Genomic DNA, 26614 nt, shown 5'->3' on the forward strand with positions numbered 1-26614 from the left:
CTAGGGGGCGCTATCATCGACCAAAAAACGACAGTCCATCTGTCAGGATCGATTATTTCTTTTAAGTTTGGATTATTTCTGTCTTTGTTGGATGGTATAAGCTGTATTAGCTCACACAGTACATAGAGAGAATTATAATTTATTTGTAAGTTATAACATTGCTGGATCTAGGACGAGTGATTAGAGCTTTTAATGTTACTTCGAATCGACGAATGCTGCGTTGTTTATTTCACTAGAATTATCTCTGTTGTTTAATCAATATCAAGTCAGCTTGTTACCCGAAATTCTCGTAACCATGTTGTCTTGAACCAAATACGTCATCTCGTAACAAAAAAAGTTTGGAGCTGACTGGATGGCAAATTTTAATTGTAACCCTGCTACTAACCCACAAGCACTTGTTACGTATATGGAGCACCCCTACTTATTTTTACCACAATGTACCTAACTCAATTTCAGGCACCCCCGCTTCAAGCTCGTATTTTATTAATATATCAATCATTAACCTACTTTTAAATGACATCATTCACTTCGAGACTTTTTTTGGTCAGTTAAATTGTTTCAGGAGTATTTGGTCGAGCCGTTTATTGTAAACCACTCATTTATTCCTCAAAAATTACCTCGATACAAAATGAGACATCGCATGAGATACATCTATTTCCGGTTTGGATTATAAATGAATGATGAAATTTCCTTGTATTCATTTCCGAGATCTCTGTTTTGTCATTTTATTTTTTATCAGTTTTATCTTGCCTGAAGTTGAGTTAGGTACCTTGTAGTAAAAATAAGCAGGGGTATATGAAACAAGTGCCTGTGTTGTAACCCCTGCCTTGTAGGTTCAGCACAATCTATTTTTTACACATAGCTTGATTATTGATAGAATAATCTAGCTGTGTCTCGGTACAAGCCCTCACCACAGTGAGAAATATATCCCATATACTTTCAATGTTGCAAATCGGATGAGATCCGCTCCGAAATGATTTTGAAGAATTCAGATGGGGTTGTACTGAAAATAACTACCAAATTATTCAAAATAAACCTTTTTGAGATTGTATTTACCTTTTATCCTAACAAATAATCCATATATTTAGACGAAAATTTAACTAATTTTCTCAGCGTTTTTTCTCCCTTCTAATTTACATGTCATGTTTACCCTTACTTTTGGAACTCTGGATTGCTTGTAGTAGATGCACTCAGTCTGATTTATTGCCCATGTTTATTTTGTTACATTGTCAATATATGGAACAAATTCTATTGGGGGGGGAGGGGGGGGGGTAAGTGCCAATGAATGATCCATCAAAGTAGGGTGTTAGAGTTTCATTTGTTTTTGCTAAAGAAATCAAGATAATTTCTCACACACTGGTCTGTATTCTTTACAAAAACAAGAGGGAATTTTGAAAAAAATTATAAGTTGTTTATAAGATTGTTTACCAGTCCCCAAATCTGCAAGATCTGCAAAATAGCTTTTTCAAACTTTCGCCATAACTTTTGAACCATGGGAGATGAAGACTTCATATTTGGTATGCATTTTCCACTAATTAAACTGTTTTTAATGACACCAGGGTCCTCTACCTTGTGACCTTGACTGTGACCTATATGCTAAAAATAGTTTTTTCGAACTTTTTTGCTGCCGGGCGCATAGTGTTTCACAAACACGTCTTGTTTTACATCAACAAGTGACTAATCAAAATATGAAAGAAACAGCATAAAGCAAGCATCGCATGCACTTTGTTCACAATTATTTTTCGCGATTTATCAATAAAAAGTATATTAATTTTTTTTAGAGAACACAGTTTAAAAACTTTGTATAAAAACAAAGTTTTTAACTAAATTTTTATCTGTAGAATTCAATTTTGGGGTTAAAAAGTTAGCGTGTTTTTCTTGGGACTGGTACAGTGAAGTTGTTCCTGTTGAACAATGCAAGATAGTTGATGACATTGGATACAGTTTTTTAAAAGTTGGATTTTCAGGGATTGACATTAACTTTTATATTCACTTGTCCTTCGGGCAAGTGAACTACAATTTTGACTTGCCCGAACGCAAAACTTGGTTGCCCAAAAATTTTAAAGAAGAAAATATCAGTTACTGTATCTTAATTTGATACTGTAAATATTACAGAGTTAACAAACTAATTTCTATTTTAAACTTAACTGCAAACAACTTTCCTGTAATTTACTATCCTGTAAACACACGTACAGCAATGCACTAATGATATTTCCTTTTCTTTTCTTTTTTTTTTTTTTTGAAAATTTACCCCCCCCCCCCCAAGCGATTAAGGTCAACTAAAAGGAAAACAGTTATCATGTTTTGAATCAAGATACATCATTACCGAGAACAACTTGTGTTCTTTATATTCTGTAAGTGATTAAATAAACTATTCTATTATATATATTTCGTAAGAATATATCGTAAGTTCATAATAAGTTGTCAGGCAGAGAGTGAACGAAAGAAAACAGAATAACGAACCCGATTTCTAAATAAAGGTATGATCCAGAAACGTTACCGAGGGATTCCGAATGCAAAAACAATGTCATGTTTTTGGCGGAAATCAACTGTTCAATTCATTGTTTTGTTTATAAACTAATGTAAGATTAAAACAAGAGGCCCATGGGCCACATCACTCACCTGAGAAGCTTTGACCATTCTGTTCTTTACCAGAGTTCCCCCTTGTAATACATTATGTATCCCCACCCTACCCCACTGATCATAATTAAGACATTTTGAAATCAACTACCCCAGGATCCTTCCATGTGCAAATAAGTTTCAGCTTTTCTGGCCCAGTGCTTCTTGAGGAGAAGATTTTTTAATGACCCCACCCTATTTTTGTCTTTTCTTGATTATCTCCCCTTGCGAGGGGATATGTCCCTTCATTTTAACAATTTAAATTCCCCTTCACCAAAGGATGCTTTGTACCAAGTTTGGTCAAAATTGGCCCAGTGGTTCTTGAGAAGAAGTCAAAAATGTGAAAAGTTTACAGACGGACAGACGGATAGACGGACAGACAGACAGACAGACAGACAGACAGACGGACGGACGACGGACAAAATGTGATCAGAAAAGCTCACTTGAGCCTTCGGCTCAGGTGAGCTAAAAAACGTTTCTATCAGAAATATCCACTTGCCCGATCGGACAAGTACATTGATGATTTCACTTGCCCGAACTGATGATTTACTTGTCCCGGGCAATCGGACAACCGTTAATGTCAATCCCTGATTTTTCTTTCTGTCCTATTCCAATATTGTCAGCTGTAAGAATTATGTCTTTTGATTAAAATAATCGGTATCAAAATTCAGGTGTGTACAGAATCCTTCATGATTTTGCAGAGTAGACCATGTACAATGGTATTGGACTACAGACTGCCAGAGGAAGTGGAACTAATGGTTACGTCCAGAGAAATCTGTCCTTCTTAAGGAAACACAAGGACCGAGTGGACTACAAGTCAGAAGAGGAGCTCAAGAAGTTAGACGAACAACTAATCAAACAGCCCAACAAAGAAATCCTGGACCATGAACGGAAACGCAAAGTGGAACTCAAGTGTATGGAGATGCAGGTTCTCATGGAGGAGCAAGGGTGAGCTACTGGTTTTTTAGAGTCTGTAACTTACTGACTTCTTTTATTCATAACCTTGATAGTTTACCTCGAGCAGTGTTGAGATTGATGTTAAATGTATTTATTCCTGTTTAGGATTAACATTTACTTTTAACATTTACAAGTATTTTTACATAAAGTTTTAATAAACATGATGTCCCAGGATCAAAAAAACTATAAAACAGCAATGAAATGTTTTACTCACCCCATAAGTTGTGTATGTAATCTTGTCTCAGTTTATACTTTATACTTATTTAAACTGTTATGAATTATTGATTTCATAATTTACTCATATAACTCATAACAGTTCAAAATGAATGTAAAAATATTATGGAAGACAAGAAACAGTTTCATTGCTAAAAAAAAGAATAAAAATTAAAATAGGAATTAAAATAAAATTTGTGGGGTTCTGCATCTCTTCCAAGTCAGACAAACAAGTTAATTTAGTAGATCTTAATTAAATGCAAAAGTTCAATTTGTTCTTATTAATATGGATAATATTTGTTAACCTTGACAACTTTGATCTGATTTGATTTGCAAACACAAGGAAAAGAATACTAACAGTTAGGATTGGTCCACAAAGGATGATCAAAGATTTCAGTATTAAATATTTTCAGTTTTTGTGTACCAAGACTTTATATGCAGAAACGTGATGTAAAATTATTATTATTCATATTGCTTTAATATTAACTTATTTGATTGAGGAATATATAGGAAAAAAAAGTCTTCTCAAGAACAACAGAGCCATGATTGGTCATATTATTAAGGAAGCGTTCTCATGTTGTGTAGATTCAAGGTTATTCAAATTATGACCCCCAGGGGTAGGATGCAGCCACAATGGTCGATCAAAGTTATACATAGGAATATATAGGAAAATTTGTCCAGGTAATTTTATTTAGATCCCCCTTTTAGGGGTAGGTGGGACCACTTTTGCATTTAAGCTTTTTCATTTTTGCTTTTTTCTTAGCCACAGTGCTCAAGTGAGTGATGTGGCCCATTGGCTCTTGTTTTTATGGGTGGCACTGAAGCTATCTGGTCATCCATCCAGCCAAATTTTTTCAGACCAGTGAGCTACTGATATGCTGTTTAAGAATATGGTAAAACCAATCACTTCAAACTGATAAGGATTTGAGTTTGATTATTTTATTATATGCTTTAGATATTCAGCAGATGAGATTGAGAAGAAGGTGACCATGTTCAGAACAATGCTTGTTCAGAAAGAGGGTGTGTCAGAAGCTACAGTGGAAAAAGACTCCTCTGGACGTCCAGTGTAAGTAACAAGTAGTCTCTGGTCCTTGACCGTCATTCAGCACCCAGGGCCACAAAACTTACACACAAGCTCACTTTTAATCTCAGCCTCACTTTTTACAATAGGAATTTATAGTAGAAAAGTGAGAATGGGAAAAAAAACTCAGTCTAAGTTTTATGGCCTAGAAGTCATATTCAATTCTCATAAAAGTATATGGTTGAATTCAGGTTTAAAGCATGCATAAATCAAAGCCTCAAATAATCTTTTTTTTTTTTGCCAAGGGTATAATAAAATAAATTAAGATTTATGATGATTCATGGGTTATAAAATGTTCCTAAATTTTACAGGAGAAATCGTGTTAATCTGTGATTAACACTAAGTGTCATTATTTTTAGGCAAATACAGTAAAACTTTGTTGCAGCAAACACATTTTAATAAGTTCACACATGAAGCCAAGTGATTTTTATTCCCTGTAGTTTTAAAAATGAAGGATATAACAAATTACAGCTTTTACAATTCAGAATTGTTTGTTGTTATCATTTTGGAAGTATTAATCTTTTATTGTTAAACATGATGTGAAAGGAACAGCCTGGCTGCTATATATAAATTACAATACAGTCATTATCAAGATGATGTTTTGTTCACTGGTTATATTTTTGTATGTTATTCAAATCAAGTGTGACATAAATATAATATTTTGCAGAATGTCTTTGCAGAATTGATTAATCTATAATTCCTCAGTGAAATTTAATGTCTGCAGTTACAAACAATGTTTATTATCCTGTACAAGTTGAATTTTAAACGATTAAGATGCAAATACTTAAAAATAAGTACAGCACATATATTGTAATCAGATATATTTTTATAGTGAATTTTTATCTGTGAAATATAGTCTTGCCTTCAGTACCATATCTTGATTGTTAGTGATATTCAATCTAAGCATCCAGAACACTGTTGATAATATATGTAATGCCAAAATTGAATTCTCATTAAAAATTCTTATTAATATCTAGTAATCATAATACATGTACAACTTACTTTTTAAACCCAAATGTTAAATTAGTATATTGGTAAATAACACTTTTCATGTGTAAAATATTTATAGTCAAAATAAATTTATTAATAATAACATCCATATTCATATTGACTTAATCTAGTCTATACATGGAGTTAACTTGTATGGTTGGCTCTGGGGATTTATCATCCCCTGTATGATGCTGGCAATGCGTGATCATTGATAAGTACTTTTATAGGCCTTGATCCATAAATATTTTGCAAGAAACTGTTCTGTTGGCAGATGAAAACAAGGACCTAAATAGCTGTATATTTTTCTTGGCGTTCTTCAGTGGAAGTAATTTATGTGTCGGGGAATGGTAAGGGTGTCTAAGATGGGAAGCCAAGACCATAAACACGACAGACTTAAGTAGCGTAAAAAAGACACAGGTTATTGAATATTGGAAATCCTGGCAGGCCATCATTATTATACCCCTTATTGTACATCACGCAGAGATAAATTTGATAGTTAGTATTTCTAGAAATATTGGCACTTTCTGAGACATTAGTGTAGATGATGGTACCAGTGTGCATTCCAAATTCCCTGCTAACATTTCTTAGATTTGAGTGGGTGAGTGGAAATGAACCATTAGATTTGTGTTTTTTGAAAATTCTAATTGTAGAGTGATTTCCTGCATGTATGAAATGGGATTGAAATGTAATGGACAATCAAAAAAAAAAGTTCTGGAATAATTTCTAAGACATTACACAGGGCCAGAACTAAGAGGGATGCTCTTGCATTACTTTAGGTCATTAAATTTTTTTTTTTTTAATTTTATGTTTGTTTTTTAAAGAAAACTATGAACTTATGAGATATAGGAAGAAAATAGAGAAAATACATGTACATTTACATTGAATTGATAATCTCAGATAAATGATTTTGTTGGGGGGGGGTGAAATAAAAAATTACAAGTATATTACTGGTAAAAATTAATCAGCAGAAGAAAGTAGATTAACATGGAACAAGAGTCTACAAAAGTTCAAGAGTCTATGAAATTTGCTTACAAACCATCAATCTTTGGTGAAATCAGACTTGGTTGGTAATTTCTGTGGGCAGCCAGACCTGAAATGCAATTTTGGTACAATGAGTGACACATTGTTTACTGTATGTCTACAAATGAAATTACAAGTCGCCTGTATGCAGATGTAAATATCAATTACTGCCAGTCCTGGAACATCTATTCCCTTCTATTTGGTGACCATTATTCAATTTATTCAATTTGCAGAATGCTTTTTTCCAGTGATCACTTGCTTTTGGTTGAGAAAATTTCATGAAACTATCGGAAATAGAACCATATTGTCTTGGATATTATGTTAAAGTAGCAGATCCACCATTAGAGCTGACTAATGAATTAAGAATAGACGTGTTACTTGTTAAAACACAAAACCAAACTTGGTTTCTCTGCATTAATAGAGGACTGACCTGTTATGTACATGCATTATTGGACATCAGTTTTAGCAATAAATCAGAGTTCTCTATATGTCTTTTCCTGTTGGCAAAACTGGTTAAACTTGTTAATCTCCAATGCTTCTAGGATTTCTTTATTCTCTTTAGAGAAGTGGATGTAGGCAAAAGCCTGTCCACTTCTCTAAAGAGAGTAGGATTTCTTGAGAGCCAAGTGACTGACAACATTGTGTAAAAACATAGTCCAAGTACAAAATGTTGCTTCAAATACTCAACACATCCTGCAAAAAGATCTGCAATTCACAATTTCTTGGATCAGGAACTAATAAAAAAAAAATTAGATGTAAAAAATATTTTTTAAAAAAAATTCAAAAAAAAAAAAAAAACTCATATTAAAAGCTTTTAATGATATTCTTCTAGATCATCCACTTCCAAATGTACTTTCAACTGTTGTGAGTTTTTAATTATGGGCTTAATTCTTTGATTTGAAAATAAAATAATGGGAGGTGGGGTGGGTGTTTGTTTACTAAAACAGCTCTGACTTCTCATTGTTGAATGATTTCAAATAATTTTTTTTCCCAAACTCATTTACTACAAGATATCAAATGAGAGTAAGCTTAGTGTCACTAAGTTCTGTCGCTGATATTAAACATCACAAAAGGGGAATCTATTTACTCTGTCTCTTAATCACTGGAATCAGTTGATCTGAGTGCACCAGAGGCTTCTGTGGAAGCCTATTGGTTTTTGTGGTGAATAATTGATCAATCATTGGTAGTCTATCATAGTCAGCTTATGTATATACTTTATAACAGGGAGGTGTTAAGTTTGTGCTTCTCCATTCCTAACTACTGTCAGTAGGACAGACTCAAAGGTGCTGTCTATTTCAGAGAATATTTACAAAAATCTGAAATAAAAAGAATGGAATACTTTCTTGTGTTAAGCTTAATATAAATTATTGACTTTGATTAAAGCAAGAAAAAGACAACAGTATTATGTGTGCATAACAATTATCTTTGTGAGGTTAAAGTACTAGTTCAGTAAAATTGCCATATACATGGGTTTATAGCAGCATTCTTTGTCAAAGTGAGTTTTGGACAATATTAAAATTATTTCAAGGAAAAAGTTTTTATGAACTTTCCTTATATAGACTATTCAGTCTTGTATAAATGGAGATAAAATAGAAGATGGAGACTCACATATCGTTTGGCTACTGTTCTGTGGTAGGGAAGATGGACCCTTACAAAGAGATGGAGGAGACCTCTGAGTTACTGAGTGGAGGGGGACAGAAATCTGTTCTGATCCTAGAGAAACCCACCTACCAGGATCATACGTGTTGTGTAAACTGTAGGAGGAATTGTAGATCAGGAAGTCACCATGAACCATCTAGTATCTTTGACATTTTCTGGAATCAGATCAATGGGAAATGTTGTCCTAGGGTGAAATCTCCAGTTTGTCATCAACAAGGAGTCTATTCTCTGGGATGTTTTAATGTCTATATGTAGGTACAATGTGACATTGTCAGTAAGTTGATTGAGCACAATTTTTTTGGAGTCTAATGGCTGCTATAGATATTATATTGCAAATTTTAAAAAGTTCTTGTTATAAGTGCATTACATTCGGACTCCATATGTTTCCTTGATGTCAAAAAGAGCAAATGTTCTAAAATGCATGTGTAGATAACTACAAGTTATACTGGAAACTTATGAATGTATTTCTAATATTCTACCAGTGCATAAAGCAATCTTTTTATATGTACTACTTAATTAAGTTTACATACATTTTTCATGCGATATCTCTTGTAATCCAATATATTGACACATGGAGAGTTTTTTTCCATGTCCACATAGTGTAAAGGTATTAGTCATATAATCTTATTAGACGTGTATTCAATCCATCCCTTTTTCAGTCCATTTTACTTGATATCAATCTTTCCTCTGTCCTACAATTGGTGAAAAACTTGTAAATCTGCTTTCTAAAGCCTTTTCATTAATCCCCTAAAACTAGCATTTCATCAGCTCATTTAACTTAGTTCTACACCCCCACATTAATTCTTCTAGATGACATTATAGCAAGAAACAGACAAATTTTTGAAAACTAAATTTCCAACTGAGAACACTTAAAACACTTAAAATAATTTGGGAACTTTATATGAATTCAATAACCTCAAGCTGTGTTGGGAATTAAGTCAATGGAAAACAAATAATTTGCAACAGTTTACTTCTAAAGTTACTGCTGTGCTTGGTAATGAAATTTATTTCTTATTACAGTCGAATTGACAGGTTTATTCAGGCAATGTAGTAATCCTTATACATCTGTAAGAACTATATGCGGTATATTGCATATGTTTGCCCCCACAAAAGTCAAATTTTGAAAACTTCCTGAAATGTGCTGAATTCAATAAATTGTACGAGAAATATAAGTTAACAGAAAATATTATAGTTCCAGAGCAGTGTATTCACAATTTCTGTTTTTATGACGTCACAAACTAGTCCGATTTTATATCCTTTTTCAGAAAGAGGACAAAATGGACAAAATTTCAACAATTTAAGCTTTAAAATTTATAGAGCGCATGTGTGTTCAGGAACAATATTGACATATTTCATTGATATTATCATTCTACACATTATATCAAAATATTTATCCTGAACACACATGCGCTCGGTGACTTTTATTTAAAATATCGACGAAATATGTACATTTTTCTGCAAAATTCACAAAAAACTGAAATTTACGTCATATTTGTGACGTCATTACGTACATATGACGTCATTACTTATGAAATTATTCAGTGCTTTGAAGTCAGCATATACTCCCCTGTTTAAGGACTTAATTAAATACTACTCCATCAAAGTTTGATTTTGGGGGGCAAATGTTGGTTAATACCGCATATAGTTCTTTGGTTTGAGTTAGAATTAATTCATTCTTTGTTAGCTAACATAGTCAAAGTAGGGGAGGGCTTATGTCGTACTATGAGGCGCTTCCTGTTTCCCAGGTCGTGGCTATAATTTTGAAAGATTTTGATAATTTTAGAAATAAAATTTTATAAATATAAATTGTCGGAGGACTCAAACTCCATCTTGCATGGGTTTTGTATGATAAAGGAATTTTGATAGACAAACTTGTCATATCTGCACAAAACTTCAAAGTACAAAGGTAAAATGGATTAATAATTGTTATTTAAAGATTTAGAGGGTTAGTATAAAAAAAAAATACATTGTATTTGGAATTCACTAATGATCAAGAACACAATCATGATGAATACAAAAATTCTTGATTATAGAGCTAAGGAGAGTCATCAGATAGCACAAGCAACAGCAGAGAAGAATGCCCGTATTAAGGAGGCCTTCGGCATTGGTGAAAACTATGTGGATGGTTCCTCCTTTGATCCCAACCGAAAGGCTAAAGAGGAGCAGGCCAAAGCTGTAGCAATGGCACAAAAGAAGTACAAGTAAGTAACATACACACTGCTAAAAAGTTCTCAAAAAAAAATATTAGGTTTAAAAGTATATCTCAAATGATTATTTGCAGTAATCTAGAAATCAAAATTTTAGCTCACCTGAGCCAAAGGTTTGAGAAATTAATCTTTGCCAATCAAAATTTGCCTGGTGTCTTTGGTTGTTTTTATAAATTTTATAATTTTCAAAAATCATTTCTAGAAAAAATAAAATTCATGTGAAAACTTCATCACATGGTGTAAATTCAAATTAGTTCAAATCATACCCAAGATAGAGTGGGCACCCCAAAAAAAGATTTCAAAGTTTTACAGAGAAATATAAAGGAAAACATCTTAAATCTACTGATGAAAAATAGCAGGACTTTTTATAGACTGGTGAGCTTTGTGGCCAAAGGGCATCTTGTTCAGTTCTCCACTGCTTCAAAACATGCATTATGATTATAGATCTGTTATTGTTTTCTTTCAGCATTGTAAGAGATTCCAGTTCATCAGAAAGATCTCCTTCACCGCCTCCAAAAAGGAAAAAGAAAAAGTCCAGCAGGTAATTCTACTTAGATTTATAGGTAGTATAGATTCAAATTAAATTCCAATCCTGACCTGAATAGAGAGAACAGAGTCGTAATGCAGGGAGGGTGAAAATGATTGCAAACAATTTTATTGGGAAAAAAAGTATATGTTTAAGCTAACAATATATCAAAATGCATATTATGGCTAAGTGAAAATATTATGTTAGCATTTCCATTAAGCACAGATACAAAGCCACTATACTTGGATATTGGGCCTGAATGGGGTATGCTTGTAATCAATAATATCATGTGAAGTAGTATCAACACAAAGATTATTCAGTTAATCAGACAGATCTGCTTGGAACAAAACTGTCTGGGTAAACAAGTTGCCAATATGCATGAAAGTCACAAAGGACATAGTAGAATGTCATAAGTTACCAATAACCCAACCTATGCCTCAGTAAATAAGTAAAAAGGCAATGTTGTGACCCGAATTACAAATCATTTATAACGCAATATGACAGAATTATTTATGGTATGATCAGACGCAATGAGAAGTCACATCTTGATCTTTTCAAATGACATTTTGATTGTTTCAGAGATGACAGTAATTCTCCAGAGAGAAAAGAGAAAAAGAAGAAAAGCAAAAAGCGCAAGCGTGATCGGTAGGCTATCGTTCCTTGGAGGAGAAGTATTAATCTGTTATAGCATTACACGTTGTTCACTACATCAAACTTAACAGGTGACAAAAATCGGGCAGTGGGGCACTTCCCTAGAATAACAAGGAATGCCTTCCCTTGTGGAAACTAAGGGGGAACTTTGTATTATTTGTCTCCTCTACCTTGAGCTTTGTTTTTGTTTGAGTTTTAAGTTGCTTTCTTATTTTCAGTAAGTTACATAAATATTTCCTGGATTTTTGATTTTTATTTATTTTTAAAGAAAAAAGTAAAGGGATCAGGGGAAACATTTTTCACATGATCTTATTTTTAGAGGTCACTCAATTTATATGTAAAGCAGTGTAGTTGTCTGTTTTTACAAAACGTACCTTAATTTATAGTATTCTTTTTTTGAGTTGATATTTATGTATATATTCTTCTCCTTAGTTGTGTCACCCTTTCATTTATGTACAATTTATATTTCACTTTCTCTATGTAGTTTGTACATTGTCATATATTGTGTTTAATACATTCATTTTTTTCTCATGATGAAAGAGCACAATACTTAGGTTTTATGTTGTGCATTGAAGTCAATGTTGATGTATCATATTTTTGAATAATAACTTTCATGAAATTCATTGGCATATTTTGTGTTCAAATTGCCCAAAGATTAAATTCTCAAAGGGTTTCAGAAATGTTTCACTTTGGGGGGAAATGAAATTAGTGTAAATGGTTTATTACAGCAGTTGTTAATCTTTATTATATACAAAAAAAGCTTGGAAATAAAATCTCTGCATGGGTGTATATTCTACCACTGGTGGTTTGGTAATACCTTTGTGAAGAACTGCAGATTTTCTTATTACAGAGAGAGTGAGGGTGAAATCAAGAGCAAACAATAATCATTTATCCATTCATTTTCTTTGAAGTCATCCTTTTACAGAGCTCTTCATCTTACTTGCATATATAAAATGCTTGATAAATTTCTTTTGTTTTTGTGGAAGCCTTCACTTTCAATAGCAGGTAACTTCACTATTTCAGTTTAGTTTTTATCTATTGTTTTTGTTTTTTCCCTCTTGTATTAATTATTTTAGTATAATTTACAAATTGGTACAAGAACTTACTTGAGACTTCAGTGACAATTGATTTTTATCATGTGAAAATGCAGCAATTTAAAAAACCATATCTTTTTTTATATACAAAATGTTTCAAACAATGCAGTATTGAAAAATAAAATGCTGAGTGTATCTTAATTTCTCTTTATTTCTTTTGAAGTTGACAAAGGAAAATAGGTTTCTTTGATGGTAATTCAAAATGTGATAGTTCTGAATATAAGAATTGATTTTTTCCTCTCAGTTATATAAGGCTATACAATGCCTGAAGGAAGGTTATATTTTGCTCTATACATACTATTAATCAGTAAAAATTAACCCAACAATCATTATTTCATTTGTGGGGAATTTTTCACTTGACTGGGTCAAATGAGCCATTCAGATCAAAGTTTCCAGTGTCTATATGTCCATATTTCTGTATTCTGTTGTCTGTAAATATTTTTAGGGAACCCAAAAGTCAGTTTTAACCAAACTAATAACCTCTAATTATCTATGTCAAACTTAGAATTGGACCACAAAAGAGATTTTTATAGAATTGTTAGAAAATATTCAATGAAAATATTCCATGAAAATCTTGGGGTAGAGGGGGGGCATTTATTATGTTGCATTGCAAGCAACCTTATTTGGGTTCAAGTTTGTGAAGTGTTTAGCCATTTGAGTTGTGGTCTGGTAATATAGTTAAATGGGGAAAAGAGCTTTGGAAACACTTGGCTTTAGCTGCAACAATAATGGGTTTCAATTTTATATCAAGTTCATTATAAAATGTATGGTGAAATTTATCTAATCCTGATATTTTGTCCTGATATTTTGTATTCTGCAATCTTGTCTAATTTTGTGTAAATGTATAAAATGTCTTATTTGGCCAATATCTATGAAACCAGTTGTGTCTGGAAATATCTTTAAGTAAGCATTATGGCCCATGGGCCTGTATATAGAAATTTTTTATTTTAAAATTAGAATTTAAATGTTGTCAAATTTATAATTCCCTATTGAAAGAAAGTTTACATTTCCCTACATGGAAAATAGATAGGGATTCATATTTTTTGTGATTTTCAACAAAATTCAACAAAATTTGATCAACCTCAAAAATGCTTTTAAAATCAACCATTCTTTTCATTGTTGTTTAATCTATTTGTTACAATGTGACAGACATTTTTAAAAGTTTCATTAAATAAGTGGTAAAAATTTGTATATTGATGATATTTTGTGACTGAAAACAATAATATAACAGTTTCCATCATTTTTTGAATGCTTCTCCCAAATTTTGTCGAGTAAGGTTTTAAGGTAAGGCTTACAGTGTATTCCTGTTTATATATGGTACTGAAATGATCTAAATGGACAAAATCTTGCCAATTAATATTGACAAATTTATGTCTTATGTTCTCCACAAGAGTGCATCACATGACTTTCCAAAGAAAGTGAAATAAACTGAAATTCATTCTCTTAAAATAAAATGGCAAACCAGCTGTTTTATAAAGAAGTTCAACAGTTTCATGAATGGAAAATGATTTTTCAATGAATTTATGGCAAAGTACATGTAACAATTGCTACAAAATGCATAGCAATATGTTGATTGTGTGATGCACTGTTGGAAATGTGCAGAAAACTCAACTGTTATGACTGAAATGCTAGTTGCTTTTGTCATTATACTCAGGGGTTTTCTGAACTGTAGTATAAATGTTATCAGTTTCAGGTTTGCTGGTAAATTCATACCAGGAAGTGAAGTCTAAGCCAGTTAAAATGTTCATTCATGTTGTTATTTCTAGGAATATTGTTTTCAAGTTTTAAAACTAACATAAATTTTATCATTGTTCATCCTTTTATGAATTAGTTCCCATTTACATCACATGTCACATTTTAATATTTGTTTCTTTTATCCTTCTAATGATGTTTGCTCACCATATAATTCCTTTCAGAATGCCAAAAGTTTTTTCAAAGAAACACATTAAGTTTAATGCATTTATTTTTCTACTAACAACTTTAATTCTGATAATGATAGAAATGTCTCTTGACTAACTGTTTTGCATCTATTCGAGCATTTTGTGTTTGAAATATTTCAGCTCACATTCTAACAAGCATAGTCGCAGTACTAACAAACGAAGACGGCAGCACAGGTAATTAGGTGTAGTGGCGTGGCTGGATATTCTTCTCTCTGCATGATTTTTAATTTTTTCAAAAAATTTGTTTTTTGATTTATTTTCATTTTATTCTGGACGTATTTGGTGAAGTGCAGATATGCATGGGAAACTTGATTAGAAATGTTTTAATTTTGTGTTTATGTTATTGTACATAAAACAAGAGGAGGAGCATGAATGGAGACCGTCTTTTGTTGAATTTTCTTTGTTGTTTTATTAAACTTGTTTTGTTTAAACACTGCAAAATATGCTTTGTTTCTTTTTTTTTTCAGATATATGTGTTTGTTTTTGTCTCTTGCACACTGACTATTTTGCAGCTTTTAATTATAAATTCTTATATGTTAAGAGAAGAAAAGCTGCAAAAAGGTCCAGTTAGCATGTTGTAATGTAAGTATTTATTCCAATGCATTTTTAAATTGGTGCAATTTAAAGGTGATTTGGTTCTGTGTAAATGCACCAATACAGAAAAAATACTTTACTCACAAATGTTTTAGCATCTCGCAAAAGTTATGGTGAACTGATATATTTCAAATGTCAAACAAAAAGTTCTTTAAAGATCCTGAACATAAAAATTTTAATTCCCTGGTAAAAAGAATAGGTCAATATTTCTTCCTTTATAGCTCTGCTAGTCAGAGTCCAGAAGAGCTTATGCGATTAGTGAAGTGTGCATCATCCATCCATCTGTCTGTCTGTCTGAAAACAATTTTTCAAAATGCTACACTGTACTACTCCTAAAGTTTTGGTCTGATTTCAGTATAACTTGGCACACAAGTAGACTAAACTAAGATGCACAATTCTGTTTATTGGGTTTTGCTTTCAATGAATTGTGTTGCCATGGATACTAAAAATAGAAATTTCTGTGAAATACTTTCAAAGCACTACTTCTCCTACAGTTTTGGTCTGACTTCATTATAACTTGGCACTAAAATAAATAACACTTAGGTACATTATTCTATATATTGATTTTTGATTCTAATGAATGGTGTTGCCATGGTTACTAAAATAGAAATTTCTGTGAAATAATTTAAAGATGTTATTCCTCCTAAGTTTTGGTCTGATTTAAATTAAACTTAAAATGTTGCTATTCCTCAAGTTTTGATTAGATTTCAGTACAACTTGGCACTCAAGTAGACTACATTATGATACATGTACAAAATTCTATTTAATATCAATTTTGATGAACAATGATGCCATGGTTACTAAAATAGAAAAAGTCTGTTAAAAATCTACTCCTTTAAAGTTTTAATCTGATTCGAAACTTTCTACTGGAAAGAGGCTAAATCAAAGGTCATTCTATTTATTGCTGTTGCAGAGTTTCAAGTCCTCTTGCTACTTTTCTCTTCCTTTTTATAAGTACAAACCAGTAGAGCTACAGTCTTGATGGAGACTTCTTGTTGGATTAAGAATATTGTATTGATTTCAAATATCTTAAATTTTGCACATGGGGGTGTCCTTTTCCTCTGTTTAAATATTTTTAATTTCATTGAAATGACTGGATCAGTTTCATCAGATCTAGATTGCTCAATACCTAATCAAGAATTAATGGATAAATACTATTGTTTGCAGCTAACTGTAAAGTTTCACGTTTCGTCTCGATCTTTTTTGTCAGATGCATCCAGCGTAAACAATTCACGTGATTGGTCAACTCAATTATCAACATTGATACGGAAATAGTCTGTTGCACGAGCAACCAATCAGGGATAAGAAGAAAGTTCCAGTCGTAAAGCTTGTGGTTAAGAGGCGTGTACAATTTACCTTGAGTGCAGCTGTCAACTAGATCGTGACATAACGTGAAACTTTACAGTCAGCTGAAAACAATAGTAATAGAAACATCATTCTATTAAACTTGAAGCTCTTTTGTGTCTCCGTTCTAGGTTAATTGTGCACTGAGGAAGTTTAAGACCATATCTCTTTGATTAATAGATTTTTTTGTTATAAAAATTTCTTTTATAAATTAGATACATTCTTTTTTACTTGATTTTATTACCTCTAGACACTGCAACAATGAGAGATTAGGATTGGCATATCCATCACAAATACTATATATATATATATTTATCTTCTTTCTTGATTATGAAAACATAAAGTTCTCACCAATAAATTGTAATTTTCAGTACCGGTACTTGAATTTTTAAACTAGATATAAATTTCCAAATGGGAATTTGGATAAAAAAGCAAATTCAAAGAATTGTGGTACCCCACTTTTGGTGTTTTATTGGATGGGATGCCACTATTTATGGCATATTGTGTCAAATATGAATGCCTTATAGATGTCATTCAATAGTAATCAATATGAATGCCCTATAGTATGTCATTCAATAGTAATGACTATTAAAAGTTAAATTTTTTGAAAATTAGGTCAAACATGAAGGTCAATGGGTCAAAATGATAGCATGCTCAGAAACATCTGGTTACATGTAATACATATGTCAAATATGAAATTCCTATCTCTTCTCAATCAAAAGTTATAATGTAAAGCAACATTTTTGAAAAAGAGGTCAAACTTCAAGGTCACAAGGTCAAAAATCTTAGTATATTTAGAAAGATCTTGTCACAGGTAATATGTATCTTTAATATGACACCCCTTTCTATACTCTTTCAAAAGTTATGATGAATAAATGTTTTGAAAAGTAGGTCAAACTTCAATGTCAAGAGATCAAAATCATACTATATTTGAAAAGGTCTTGAGACTGATGTTATAGGTAATGTACATGTGAAATATGAAGACATTTAAAAGTTATTGACAAAGTTTATAGTTTTTTGGACATCTAGAAGACGGATGAGATTTATTGGTATCCAAGGTATATTTTAGGGTATATTTTAAATACAATTTAAGAAAGTAAGTTCCCTGAACAAACAATTAGTAGAATGTGATAGAAGATGTGTTAGGTTGATTATTGTCCCCCACTTTTGGAAAAGCTTGGGTACATTAAATCTCATTTGTCTGTCAAAAAATTTAAACATTGGTCATACCATTTGAATGAGGCTTTTATATTCCACATGTACATCATCTGTGACTAGACCTTTCCAAATATACCATGATTTTTTACCCTTTGACCTTGAAGTCTAACCTACTTTAATTTTATTTAATATTGCTTAAAAATGGTAATGACTCTTTAAAGAGAAAAGATACGGTTTTCATATTGCACCTATTTATTATCTGTGACAAAACCTTTCTAAATATACTATGATTTTTTAACCCTTGACCTTTAAGTTTGACCTACTTTTTTAAAATGTTATCTTTTCTTATAACTTTTGATTGGGAATAGGTAGGGATTTCACATTTTGCAATACCTGTAACCAGATGTTTCTGAGCATGCTATGATTTTTTACCCTTTAAACCTTGACCTTCATGTTTGACTTAAGTTTTCATTGTGCAATATTTCGCGCATCATAGTAAAACGAAGCGTATTTACTGTTTTAATGCAACTTTTCTCGCTTAATTATTTAAATTAAACAAAATTAAGAAATTATAGGAATAAAAATGTAACAAAATTTGATACAACTGATTTTTTAACCGATTTTGCAATTGATAGGTAGGTTGACGTCGGTTCAGTGTCTTTTTGACGTTATGATAATCTGTACCTCTTACAGAAAGGGATAATAAAAATATTATTAAAGAAAAAGTAAAAAACATACGCTCTTGAAATTTAAAACATAGAAATTTGAAAATATCTTCAATATTTTTATTATGTTTTCATGTGAATCCATTGTGTACGTCATATTTTGTAGCACTCTATAAAAATAGTAAAATTTGCTAATTTTTTGCATTTTGAGATGCCCCTTCTGGTAACAAGACGGTAGAATTATTTGTTTCTTTATACCTATATTGTATAATATAGTATTACTCATCAAATATTATAGTTTTAACAAAATGTCTATTGTAGTATTTGTATAATTTGCTTTAAAGTGCTAAAAATTGGCATTTTCCTATATAATCCTATAGTAAATGTACTTGTACTTTGAGACGGTCCCTCAAAAATACCTGGACGGTAGATTTCCCCCAAACTTCGCATGTACACTGAAGATAATGTAAGTTATATATAGTATAAAAATGAAAAGTTTCCGTATTGTAGTTTTCACACAATAAAACTATAGTCGGCCCCCTTAATTTCCAAAAATATAAACTTTGGTGATTACTTTTGAATGACATATGATAGAGCATTCATATTTGACAAATATGCCATAAATAATGAGAACCCATCCACTAAAACACCAAAATTATTTCAATTTGCTTCTTTTTTTAAATTCATTTAAGGCTAATTTAAACTGATAAATTTCAACCTTTCCTTGAAATATTTTCAAGTTGATTTTAAAAAAGTCCAGCAATATAGACCTTATCTGTACCATGTTCAAACAAATATAATACTTACCTGTTGTGAACTTTAGTATATTAGCTTCATCTCAAAATATCATTACGGAGTAAATCTCTGATGCGATTATTAATGCTAAAGCTTGACTGATGATTGTTAAGAAGATTAATGAAACGCAAACATAATGACAACTTATCCACTATCAATATTTTTTTCGATTTTGATCAGAGAAACATGTTTAGATAAAAGGAAAAGAAAAATGCGCGAAATTTTAGTTATTATAGTAAATAGATCGTGTTTTGTTTAATTTTCTGGTGTTATCTGTTAATGCAACAAGCTCACATCATAAACGGCGGCGGAGGAAGAGGCGACCTCGTACACCAGCGCAATCAAGCCAAAGCTCACACAATAGGTAAGTCCCAACTAAAATGGATAGATCTTTTCTCTAATATAATGTACTCAGTATCTGATAAAGAAACATTACGGTGTTCAAGTTGAATCCTTTAACTCTATAAATAGGGACGTCACATGACGGAAAGATATCCTTTATTGGAAAAAATATTATTTGCATGATAATGTAAAATTTGCTTATAGAGTTACGTTTTTTATATGGAGACACGCTTTCAATATAGATCTGTAAACTGGGATGCTTCTCCTTCCCCATTCCACTTTTGCCCCTTCTCTTCCACAGGACCTAACCCCAACCCTAACCCCCCCCCCCTCTTCCGATATTCAACCCCGTGACTTGTACATTTTTTCCACAAATAATATTTATTACACTTATTCATCATGTGTACCGAGTGAAAAAATAGTAAAACCCCCAGAATAATCGTTCCACAAATAAATACCCCAAAACATTATAATTACACTTGTTCATCATGTGTACCAAAGGGAAAACCCCCAAAATAATCGTTCTACAAATAAATTTACACCCCAAAACATTATATTGTATAGTGTGTGTCTCGGGGGGGGGGGGGTCCTCTCCACACTGAGTATCTGTGTTCTCTTTCTTCCCTTTTCTTCTTTCAGTTTGTTAAGTCTCATTTAATGGTAACCTTCAATTTTTTTAAGGTACATGTATTTAGTTCAACATGACGGTGAAATAGCATATTAAAAATTTATTATTATTATATTTTAAGAGACTATAATTTTCTTTAAACATGATATGTTTGTGAAACACTATGCGCCCGGCGGCAACAAAGTTACAAAAAACTATTTTTAGCATATAGGTCACAGTCAAGGTCACAAGGTCATTGATATTAATGTTATTTGAAAGAATTTTTGTAGTGGAATATGTATACCAAATATGAAGTCTATATCTCATATGGTTCAAAATTTAAGGCAAAAGTTCGAAAATAGCTATTTTTAGTATTAAGGTCACAGTCAAGGTCACAAGGCTAATGACTTTGGTGTCATTTGTATGAGCTTTGTAAGTGAAGTACGCATACCAAATATGAAGTCTATATCTCCTATGCTTCAAAAGTTTGAAAAAAGCTATTTTTAGCATGTAGGTCATAATCAAGGTCACAAGGTCATTGACCTTGGTGTCTTTTGAAAGAACTTTATTAGTGAAGTATGCATACCAAATATGAAGTCTCTATATCTCAAGGTTCAAAAGTTATGGCGAAGGTTAAAGTTTTCAGCAGACAGACAAACAGACAAACAGACAAACAGACAAACAGACAGGACAAAAACAATATACGCCTCGGATCTATCGATTCGGGCGCATAAAAATATATACTAAGTTTAACTTTTAGATAAGATAACTCTGGATGTACGTGGGTGAGCTCTCTTTGAACAACATCTGTACAACGACCATTGGAATAAATCTAAGGTTGAGGCAACGGCTCAGTGACTAGTTCACAGGAGTTAATGTTTCATAACAAATACAGTTCCTAGACTACAAAAATTAAATTCTATAAAAACCTTCATAAGAGATAAAGTATATTAGTCTTAATGGAAAAAAAATCATTTTTTTAAACGTATTATCTGTTAATGCATTTCAATTTATATGGAAAATAAATTCCCAATCAAGATAAACAAAACTGTGAAAATACTATTTATTAGTCGGAAATTTATTTCATTTAGAAATGAAAGCTCTTTTCCAATCAGTCAAATTTAGTGGTTTCCAAAGAAATGTCTTTTCACAAGGAATACACCTGTGAAATATGAAAGCCATAGCCCCACCCACTTAATACTATAGTTATGGGCTAGGTTAAAGTTGAAAACAGACAGACAGGACAAAAAACATTATACCCCAGTGATCTTTCGATCCAGGGGCATAGAACAATTGGATCCGTCTTGATCCTGCATGTAACCCTCAAAGTATCTAATATTCATGCAAATAATTAAGCAGTGACAGTTAAAATATTACCAAGGTTAAAATGTTGCTGTGACAGACAGATAGACTGATAGTCTGGTCCTGATTTTTAAAAAGAAGGCTAGAAATAACTTCTGACGGCAAATAATTATTATTTGGTCCAGCATAGTTTTTTAAAACTAATTCGAGTATGCTGAATCCGAAAAAAATATGCTGGCCTTCATGAAAATGGCGTTAAGGAGGTCAAAATGGCGATTCAAAATGGCGGATATCCAATTTCTCTAATTTTCTCTTAATGTCGTTCAAAATGGAGAAATAATGAGCGAAAATACTCAAACTGCTTAATTCTGATTCGTTTTGCAAAACTATGCTGGACCAAATAATAATTATTTGCCGTTAGAAGTATTTTTTTCTGTAAATCGGACCAGACTATGACAGACGAATGAGATTTAATGTCCCCTTGCCTTCATAACAACTCTCGAGATTGAAGTAAAAAGCTACATGTAAAAATTTATATGATTACGGCCAATTTTGATGAAGCACATTTGGTGCATAGGTTATGTTTACAAAAGTTTGCATGCATGTGGCAGACAGCAGATTTCGATTTATAACCTAATATAAATTATCCCACCACTGCCCTCTAGAAATCTCGAATTTCTCCTACCCTCTCAAATCCCTGCCTGAACTGAACATATGAAATATACATAAGAGAACTCTGGTTGAATACAAATGAGTTCCCTTTGCACAGCGTCAGTACAGTAATCATTGCACTGACTAGATCATGAGAGTTCATGTTGGAAAACATATACTGTACAAAGACAACAAATATTAACTCCTAAAAACCCTCATAAGAGATAGAGATACGTCCCGTCCATCTTTGAAAATAATACTGTTTGTTTGCCCTCTCCTAACTCAGGTAAAATTATTGAGTCAGTGAGTAGGCGGGGAAATATCTTTTTCAGAAAATGTCAACATATTAAGTATTTGTTGACTGGATAAGAGGAATAAACAAGAGGCCCAGGGGCCACATCGCTCACCTGAGCACATCGGCTAGGAAAACACACAAATCAGATCAGAATTGAAAAGTTTAATGAATGGATAGGGGGGGGGGGGAGAAGGTTTGAATTCTTATACTACTTGAGAATGCATCCAATTCTGCATATAACTTCTTGAGAAAGTTCTTGTCAGAAAAAAATATTTTTATATAGATTTTTTAAAACATTTTGTTTGTATATATTACTTTGTGATAATTTGAATTTGACTCCCCATCATTTCGCTCCCTACCCCAAAGGGTACTCATGATTTGAACAAATTAAAATCTTCAATACATGAGGATGCTTACATGTCAATATGACTTAACATAGCTTTTCTGTTATTGAGATTTTTCCCTTTATTTTCCTATGTAAAACTTTGATCCACCATTGAGACCCTTCCCTACCCTTGGAGGTTATGATTTGAACAAATTTAATTCTACACTACCTGAGGGTGCTTCCATATAAATATCACTAAGCATGGCTTTGCTATTCTTTAGAAAAAGATTTTTTAAATTTTAAATATATTTTAATATATAACTTGGATCCCCCATCGTGGCCACACCCTATCCCTGGGGGTAATGATTTGAACAAACTAGAATCTACAGTATCTGAGGATGCTTCCATAAAAATATCACTAATCATGGCTTTGCAGTACTTGAGAAGAAAATTTTTAAAGATTTCCCCACATATTCCTATGTAAAACTTTGATTGGCCATTGTGGCCCCACCCTCCGGGGGCCGTGATTTGAACAAACTTGAATGTACACTATCTGAGGATGATTCCACATGAATTTCATCTTTCCTGGCCCAGTGGTTCTTGAGAAGAAGATATTTTAAAAATGTCTTTAATTTTTCACTAATTCATAATTATCTCCCTTTGGAAGAGGGCCTGGCCCTTCATTTGAAAAACTTGAATCCCCTTCACCCAAGGATACTTTGTAGCAAGTTTGGTTGAAATTGGTCCAGTGGTTCTTGAGAAGATGAAAATGTGAAAAGTTTACAACAACGACGACAGACAACGGACAAATTTTTGATCAGAAAAGCTCACTTGAGCCTTTGGCTCAGGTGAGCTAAAAAGAAAAAAAAATTGTCCTAGAATGTTTAAAAAAAGTTTTGAGTCGAGCCATTTTTAGACAGTCGGAAGGGAGAGGCAACGAAACAATTTTTAAAAGATGGTCTCAGGTCCTTAATTCCTAATGGAAAAAAAAAAATCAGTTTTACTAGATTTTGATTGTAACGCATTTCAGTTTATATAGAAAGTACATTCGCTATAAAGGTTAACAAAATGAATCGTATACATACAATTTACGATACACTTAGTCCGAAATAATATTTTCAAAAAGAAATGAAATTTTCCAACTGATCAAAATATTTGTTTAAAAAGTTAATATTTATTGTGAATTGCGACTATGAATTAAGGATATCCGCTCCTCAGCCAGGAAGGATAACTCTTTAATTTACTATTTTTAAAAAGTCTAGAAGTAAAGCTTGATCTTTTCAAGCAACAATTTTCATTTCATGTATTTATTATTTCAATGTGATTTCAATGTGATTCGGAAAAGTCTGAATTCCTAGAAATGGTTTTATAAGGAGTTAATATTAGTACCCTGTAAAAACCTTTGAAAAGAAATTGATTTTCCTGTTGTTTTGCTTTAGATAACATTGTTTATCAGCAAATTTTAAAAGATTTATGGTGTTTTACAATGATAAGAAAACCTTTGTACATTATGCAATGAAAATAATCGAAGTAAAAACCGGTATCTGAATTGAAGTGCCCTATAAGATAGCAATCATGGCATTTCCTCAAATGCTTGGAAACTATAGTATATACCTGTAGTTTTTCATCCTAAAATGTATTTGTTGATCAAATTTCATTAGAAATTAAATGCATAGTAAGTGTTCTGAAAAATCATAATAGATTTACATATTGTCCCTGTACAATATGACTATTTCTAATGATGATGTTTAAAGAATTACCGTGGGTAAATAATATACGTGTACACATTACTTTAAGAATTCAGAAACATTTTTGAGAGCATTTTTCCGTACCTAAGAATCAGACTACCTTAAACTTGCATTCTAAAAAAAATTCCATGAATAAGAAATCTCCTCATAAAGTATTAAAAGGAAGTCATCATTAACAATTAAGAAGAATTTATGCTAGTAACTCCTATAATTAGTACACTCATTTGAGATTGAGAAATATATGAACTGTTTTCCATTCACATTATTATTATACCCTCTTTAAGATTCAGGGGTGTATAGTTTTTACCCTGCCATGCCTTCTGTCTAGCTGTTTGTCTGTTTATCCGCAAGCTCTCATATTCCACATTTTAATCCATGATGAAAAAAATAAGAATTTATGAAGTATGTCAGTTTGATTTATTTTTGTCGGGGGCTTGGGAGTGGGAGTGTGTATTTAAAATGTCGATAGTGAACCATAAATTCTGTTTAGGGCAGGAAGGTGGGACATACCAATAAATTCCCAAAGGTGAGAGGAATATTCAGCTAAGCCCGTAGGAAGCGTTTAAAATAAGTCTGACAAGCAAAAAGAGTTCTTAACTGTCCAAAATCTCGACCTTACAGCAAGAAAAAGTTGGATTGGAGACGGATACAACCATTGTTAGATTCGGGGGGGGGGGGGTGTCATTCCCACGTTTTTCTTGAAGAGGGGGGATTGGGGGAATTAAAAGGCTTTAAAATTCCATTCTTACTACATGTACTTATTAAGGGTCCCCGTTTCTCAAGATGGAAAGTTCATGTTTACTTACTATAGCATACAATTTTTAAATATTTACATTTAATTAATATGTGACTGTTCTCTTTCACAAATCCCAATTAACACTCCAACACATACATGTATGTGGGAAGACTCCTTCGATAAAGCTACGTATTGATAATTTTTTATCGAAGGACTATCGTATGCGCAAAAAAAATTCTTAAATTTCTTTTTCAGTTAGTGCTTTGAATCTTTTTTAAAACAAACTGGATGAAATATTTTATTAACTTTTACGTAATTTTAAAATATGCGACTGTTCTCTTTCATACAAATCCCAATTAACTCTCCAGCACTTATGTGTATGTCGGAAGACTTTTTCGACAAACCTACGTATTGATAATTTTTTCATCGAGCGACTAGTTTGGGTATGCAACAAATATTCCGAAGAAATGAAACACCTATGTGACTGTTGAGTCATTTAATTTTTATTTGCACGCATATTAATGCTTCTTATCTTAATAAAAATTTACTTACACTTATATTGCACTGTATAAATTGTAATGTCAATCAAAGGATAATAAGTCCGATTTTGTTTTAATTTTTTTTTTAAATTAAAGATAAGGTTGAAACAAACACTTTTTCAAATTGATTTTTTTTTTAAAAAGTTTAGTCTAAAATAAAGATAGCATTGCACTGCAACGCGTCTCATTGTAATTGCTTAACGTACTGTCTACTTAAAACATACTTTTTCTGTTTGACAGATGAGTGAACAGTTTAAAATTCAATCAATCAGAGCGCCAAATTACTCTGTAGCACAATCAAAGGCGCTTTTCTGTACTGTTAGCAGTACTTGTTTAGTGAGAGAAACTTACAATACATGTAAGACCAGATTTAACATTGCTAATAAGTGAGTGACTCTCTAGTCTTATATAGTATACAAGCCTGTTATTCGTTAGTTTTGCCTGAACATTTGCATAATCGTTTTGTCTACGTTGTTCAAAGGGGCATAAGTTGATTATCGAACTTTGTAAGAAACTTACATTATGCAAATTTTGCATCTTAGAATCAGCCGCAAGA

At 32.2% G+C, this 26614-nt stretch overlaps 2 protein-coding genes across 3 annotated transcripts in view; both read left to right on the top strand.

The window, feature by feature from the left end:
- On the top strand, positions 1–13158 carry LOC134252120 (serine/arginine repetitive matrix protein 2-like). Of its 2 annotated transcripts, none has more exons than XM_062734559.1 (6): positions 1–145; positions 3321–3567; positions 4745–4855; positions 10573–10740; positions 11213–11287; positions 11852–13158. In XM_062734559.1, exons 2-6 carry the CDS (start codon positions 3329–3331, stop codon positions 11919–11921), a joined length of 663 nt encoding a protein of 220 aa, XP_062590543.1. In that variant the 5' UTR covers positions 1–145; positions 3321–3328; the 3' UTR covers positions 11922–13158. The 2 variants fall into 2 exon arrangements, with proteins under 2 accessions (XP_062590543.1, XP_062590550.1); XM_062734566.1 differs by having other exon boundaries at positions 23–41.
- The window catches only part of LOC134251574 (serine/arginine repetitive matrix protein 2-like), a 26421-nt gene continuing 12510 nt past the window's right edge, over positions 12704–26614 (top strand). The window contains exons 1-4 of the mRNA XM_062733978.1: positions 12704–12733; positions 14249–14301; positions 15078–15131; positions 19803–19877. Coding sequence (XP_062589962.1) covers positions 12704–12733; positions 14249–14301; positions 15078–15131; positions 19803–19877 — 212 coding nt within the window. The remainder of the gene's footprint in view (positions 12734–14248; positions 14302–15077; positions 15132–19802; positions 19878–26614) is intronic.

The sequence above is a fragment of the Saccostrea cucullata genome, unplaced genomic scaffold (assembly GCF_032062105.1).
Source record: "Saccostrea cucullata isolate Sc308-1 unplaced genomic scaffold, CSIRO_AGI_Scuc_v1 ctg1, whole genome shotgun sequence".
NCBI classification, from domain to species: domain Eukaryota; kingdom Metazoa; phylum Mollusca; class Bivalvia; order Ostreida; family Ostreidae; genus Saccostrea; species Saccostrea cuccullata.